The following is a 5,828-nucleotide window of genomic DNA, read 5'->3' on the forward strand; positions in this document are numbered from 1 at the left end:
GTCGTCCGCAATGGAGCCGAAGATGTCGTCAGAGATTTCAAAACGAAACCCTAGGATGAAACTACCATTTTTTAAAACTTAAGCTGGGGGAAAATTTTAGTTTTTAAAGTTTAGGAGGGTAAAAATAGATTATATTTTAGTTTATTTTTAATATTATAGAAAAAATAATAATTTTACCCTTACCACCGTTAATTTTAACTGCTCATAGATGGGTAAACGATATTTTCATAATTAATGGGGGGAATTTTGAGAGTTTAACATAGTTTAAGTGGGAAATAGTCGTTTGGCCATGAGGAAATTTTGAAGTGAAAAAAGAAAAATCAAATTACCGAATCACTAAATTATTAATTTCATCTGTACAAATTTACACAACTTAATTATATATATAATATTATTCATATGAAATATCTTGATAACGAACAATTACTGGACGCTTAAATTAAGAAGAGAAGAAACTACCAAATCTTGAAAACTTCATTACAAGAAAGCAGTCATCCCTTTTTACGTTAATTATTTCCCTGAACTGCAACTCTCACAAAGAACAGGTCTGGCTTTCTCGATCATATTCTAAAGCTTTTTACTATTAGCCGTACTTCTAGAAATAATTAAAACCAAGTAATTAAACAAGCAAACATTAATTATTCTAAACTTTCCCGATCACATCATCCTCTTGAGCTTCCTTCATCTGAATCAATTCCTTCTCATCCCCTTCAAGATTTATTGGCTTGTACCATCTAGCAGAGAACAAGTAAATCACAAAATCAACAGCCGTAAGCGCCGCAATGAGGAAGTAAAATCTATCCATATGGCCGGAGTTCAAATCATCCGGAATCCACCCGGGGTTGCTGCCCCTGGCGGTGATCCCCATCACCATGTTCACCAGCAGGCTGCTTACGAAATTCCCGAGCGAAATCGATGCCATGCACAGCGAACTCCCGAAGGATTTGATCCCATCTGGGGCTTGTCCATTGAAGAATTCCAACTGCCCCACATACATGAAAACTTCTGATGCACCAACAAGAATATACTGAGGAATTTGCCAGAAAATGCTCAATGAACTTGTTCTTTCTCCAGGAGTCACATATTTGAGCCTTCGCATTTCGGTGACGCCGGCTGCAAGCATCGCCAACATCCCAATGACGAGTCCTATTCCCATTCTTTGAAGCTCGGTGAGTCCTCGAGGGTTTCCGCTGAGTTTTCCGGCGACGGGGACTAAAATATGGCGGTAGATCCCGGTGCAGATGAGGACACTACAGATATCAAAGGCAGACATGCTAGCAGCAGGGAGGTGGAAGTTTCCGATGTTGGATTTCATCACATCTCCTTGTTCAACAAAGAGGGAAGCCATTTGGGTGAAAACTACAGAGTAAATTATGGTGCAAAGCCAAATAGGTAACATCTTCAATATACATTTGGCTTCTTCAACTTGAGTTACAGTGCAGAGTCTCCATGGATTGTGTGGTCCTTGGAGATCATTCTCTGTTCTTGTTGCTGCCCTGTCTAAAAACCTGACCACAGTTTTCACAAACAAACATTAACATTAATTCGATCGAAGATCTTTTGAACAAATTGATAGAGATGAACATGATTTTGAGGACCATCCTTCCTTAAAATCATAAATTATTTAGTTTTAAAAGAATACAAATAATTGTTGGTTAAAATCACGAAAATACAATCTAAGCATTTATGCAAAGTGAAATTTTTGTACTTACTCAAAGTCTTCACTGTGAAGAATTTTTCTACTTCCTTGGATGGCGGATTCTGATCCTTCAAGTTCATACAATTCACTAGGATTAGCAGCAGGAAGATGCCATTTCCTCGCCGCAGCGACGAACACCTGTGCGACACGTGGCAATGGATTGCCACAGGCCTTGAGATACCGGTAACCGGAACTCCCCATCAAGTATGAAACAAGGCCTATGACTGCAGAAGCCGAGGAAGCAATGAACCCAAGAGTCCACTTCCCTGAATCTTCATAATACACCAAAATAGTGTTTGAAAATAAAGAGCCAACATTCAATGCAAAGTAAAAGTAGCAAAAGAAAACGGCCTTTGATTCCTTTCCTTTAGGGCTTGATTCATCAAATTGGTCAGCACCGAAAGTTGCTATTGTGGGTTGATGTCCACCATAGCCAAAAGCCACCATATATATTGAAAAATAGAAAACACCAGCAAAGATTGATGAAACTGGCTCGCAAGCTATCTTGCCGTCGCCGCAACCGCGTGGCTTGAGCAAGAAAAAAGAGGATGCCGATAGCAAAGCAAGACCCTGATTAAGATACATATAAATTTATTTGTAAATGAACAGATATTCATTTTAAACGATAAAGCTTCACAATTCTAGATGCAAACATACCAAAACAAAAATGATCTGAAAGATTGTGCAAGTTAAGTAACGACCCCAATAAGAATCGCTTAAAAATGCACCAATAAGGGAGCACATATAAACAGTTCCAGTCCATTTGCTGACATTATTTGCAGCATCAGCATTATCTTGCCCGAGAACTCTGGTCAAGAAGAGGACCAAGTTGACACCAACGCCAAAGAAGGCTAGAGTTGCCAAGCCTTGATTAGCTGCACAAAGTAAAATTCAATCAAATGAAATGAGTTTCTACAGTGCGAACATGAAGAAATTAAGCGATTCTAATGGGAAAGTGCTTATCTTTCAAGTGCTTACCAAGCAAAAGGATTGCGTATTTCCACCCTCCTCTTCTCTTCTTGATAAGGGTTTCCTTACTTGTGCCAGAAGTTACGTCCACAAAGTCAACTTTTTCTTCTGTCACCTATTTTTATCAGCTAAAAATAATTAAAAAAATAGTTCACTAATTTGGAAGATAATTAAATTTTAAACAATTTTTTGCTAATTTTCTGATTAGTAATAAATTAATTAATTACTAACCCTTAGGGCATCTTGAAGGTTGGCGACACCGGTGGAATCCATAGAAGCCATTGGAGTTGTTTTCTGCAAATAAATTAAATATTAATTAACCAATGTCAAAAAACTATCTAGTTTTGTTGATTTAAATAGAAATAGCCAATACAACTTTAAATTAACCATCACATTCAAATAGCAGAAAATCTGCTAAAATCAATCAAAATCCAAACAAATTATAGCTGCAATAACATTTAGCTCTTTATTTAAAAAAAAATAAAAGAGGTTAAAATAATATAAGAAAATAAGAAAGGGAACATAACATAAAGCATATTAATAACCAAGATGACAAATAACTAAATTAGATCAAAAGGACAAATACTAGGCTTATGTAATTTTTTAATAACCTCGTCAGAGCGAGGAAATTATTAAGAAATAAACTTACAAAGAGATGAATAATATGAGTTTTGCTTTGTGGGTGATGAAAAATGGAGAGTGAGAGTTCAAATATATAGGAGAGGGAAGGGGGGTCATTTTCAAAAAAATTGTATACTGGTCATTGAAGAAAATTTTCTAACCACAAATTCCGTCATTTCTTGCATTTATCTTAGTGGAAGTGGAGTGGGGCTACCTTTCATATGAAAATAATGCCTTTTTTTCTAATATTATAATTTCTCTCTCCCTTGACCCAAATTTGGCACCTTTTTCTGATTCTGATAATCTCTCTTAAATATCACCCTTTTGCAAGCTCTTACAATTTCATCACTAAGCATTATGAACAGTATGAAACAGTATTTGTTCAAACAGTGAAGAAATTAGTGTCTTCATTTCATCCTTTTATTCAGTCAAAAGAAATTGCAATCACTGAACCCGAAAGTATCAATAGAAACTGAACCCCCACAAAAAATGCACAAAAATAATACAAACTAAACTAACAAAAAACAGATATATAGTAACAACGAACAGTGAAGAAAATTGTGAAAGCAAATTAAACAAAACGCGAACTGATTTGCAAGTGTTACTAGCCTTTGATAAAGCTTGGTGACGGCAAAACTAGGGTTTTGAGTCTCTGGGGAAGGCGAAGACCAAGTGTTAGCGATTTCAATAGGCAAACTAGGCCCGAGAATCTCTAGCGTCGCCGGAAAATGACAAGAAAACAAATGAAATACTTTTGTCATTTATTGTTGAAAATTTGGTCAAGAAATTCGCCCTAAACAGCAAGTAAAGAATGTGCCCTAAATTCTCACTGCAAGAAGCTGATAAAAACAAGCGATCTCATCACTCAAATATATGAAACACAATAAACTTCTGAAAATATAATTGTGAAAATTTCAGAAAATAGATTTGATTGAGAGAACAAGGGTAAGTGAAAAATAGAGCTTGAGAAAAAGTAAGTTGCATGGATTTTATATATATATATATATATAAAGATGGTGAGCATTATAAGCAGTTTGTTACGATGATAAGCTCCACACCAGTGAAAGTCGCCAGGCTAGTCTTACTCCACCGAAAAGTGGGGGATTTTGACCATTTATTTGGTCTTTATTTTAACTCACAAAATTATTTATATAATTAACCAAAAGGCAGGGGATTACTTTTATAATTAAAAAATAATTATATGTATTAATTATTTATATAATTAATACATATAATTATTTTTTAATTGTATTTAGTTTTATTCTTTTGAGTAATATTATAGATACATATTTTTTATGCACAATTTAGGTATACAAATAATATGTCATCATATGATTAAATGTTAGTTTATCTTTCATTCAAAATTATACAATCACATGATGACATATCATTTATACATATAAATTGTGTATTAAAAATATGTACATATACTTTTATTGTACTCTTTTTATTAATGTTATTGATAATTATCATTGAATAAGTGTAACCTATTGTTTTTAGAAAGTTTATGTAGACCCCAGGGGTTGGCCACCCTAAGTGGTGAAGGGTTACGAGGGTCATTTGTAAAATATTCAGGATTTGAATAACCTCAACGTGATATACCACAATAAAGTTTATCCCTTTAATTTATCCAATTCATAGTTGTGGGTCTAAGACTCTCGAGGATGTACCATAAGGGTTCCGTCAGGTTAACAAATAAAAAGTTTTATTTAGACCCTAATTTGAGTTCTAATTAATCACGGTCACCCCTAATGTTAGAAAAATTATTCAATAAGCACCTGATTTCGGAGAGATGATGATTGAAATTGTTACTACCCTTTTTCCTTAATGACTAGGGCCCAGATTGTCATTTCTCGAAGAGCCAATGATTTGATGAATTAAAGAACATTTTTTTAATTTTAAATTTAAACTTAAAGTTAGCATCCTGATTTGATTATTTAAAATCAACCCAATCCTCATGTTTTATGATATACTTCAGTATTGAATTTATTTCTTGATTATTTAGGATATCAATTTTTAGGAATTGCTACAAGAATAGCCAATTAATAATATTAGTTAATTAGGAATTAAGTTCTTCTATCTACATAATTTAGTTCTGTTTAACAAACTAAAATATCTCCTTCTGTTGAATTTTTTTGTCACTCTTTCCAAGCATTCTTTCAAGCTTCTTATTTTTTAAGGCCAAAGGATTTACTCCCACCCAAGTTTTGATGCGTTTTTAAAGTCTTATTTATAGGATTTCAAAAACTTAAATACTCATTCATAGGCTATTAACCTTAACCAAAACAGAGGGTAAAATCATCATTTTATTACTAAATCCTAAAACTTAAAATTTTATATCATTTTCCCCCAATAGTTTAAAAAACTAATACTTTTTTTCACCAAAAAGTTTGAAAAATTCACTTCTCCCTAAAGTTTTTTCTTCATTCTCTAGTGATAGAAATCAACCACCATTGCCGGCCAACCACCCTAACATCTTCTTCTCCAATTGTCGACCTTTCCACCGAAGTAGGTTTCTTGAACAAAGACGAACTATCTT

At 34.0% G+C, this 5,828-nt stretch overlaps 1 protein-coding gene across 1 annotated transcript; it reads right to left on the reverse strand.

Annotated features, from left to right (window-relative positions):
- Positions 1-411: 411 nt before the first annotated feature.
- On the reverse strand, positions 412-3,349 carry LOC123205623 (protein NRT1/ PTR FAMILY 7.1-like). Its single transcript, XM_044622624.1, has 6 exons — positions 3,318-3,349; positions 2,900-2,962; positions 2,678-2,783; positions 2,357-2,574; positions 1,713-2,269; positions 412-1,508 (listed from the first exon to the last, which is right to left on the reverse strand). Exons 2-6 carry the CDS (start codon positions 2,948-2,950, stop codon positions 644-646), a joined length of 1,797 nt encoding a protein of 598 aa, XP_044478559.1. The 5' UTR covers positions 2,951-2,962; positions 3,318-3,349; the 3' UTR covers positions 412-643.
- Between the last annotated feature and the right edge of the window lie 2,479 nt (positions 3,350-5,828).

The sequence above is a fragment of the Mangifera indica genome, unplaced genomic scaffold (assembly GCF_011075055.1).
Source record: "Mangifera indica cultivar Alphonso unplaced genomic scaffold, CATAS_Mindica_2.1 Un_0010, whole genome shotgun sequence".
Lineage (NCBI taxonomy): Eukaryota > Viridiplantae > Streptophyta > Magnoliopsida > Sapindales > Anacardiaceae > Mangifera > Mangifera indica.

What these genes read in the sequence shown, in the direction of transcription:
- LOC123205623 (XM_044622624.1), bottom strand. Translation starts at nt 2,950, where the DNA reads ATGGCTTCTATGGATTCCACCGGTGTCGCCAACCTTCAAGATGCCCTA. An exon ending in ACCTTCAAGATGCCCTAAGG is followed by an intron (nt 2,784 to 2,899) that starts GTTAGTAATTAA and finishes TGATAAAAATAG; the next exon opens with GTGACAGAAGAAAAAGTTGA. An exon ending in CTTCACAGTGAAGACTTTGA is followed by an intron (nt 1,509 to 1,712) that starts GTAAGTACAAAA and finishes AACTGTGGTCAG; the next exon opens with GTTTTTAGACAGGGCAGCAA.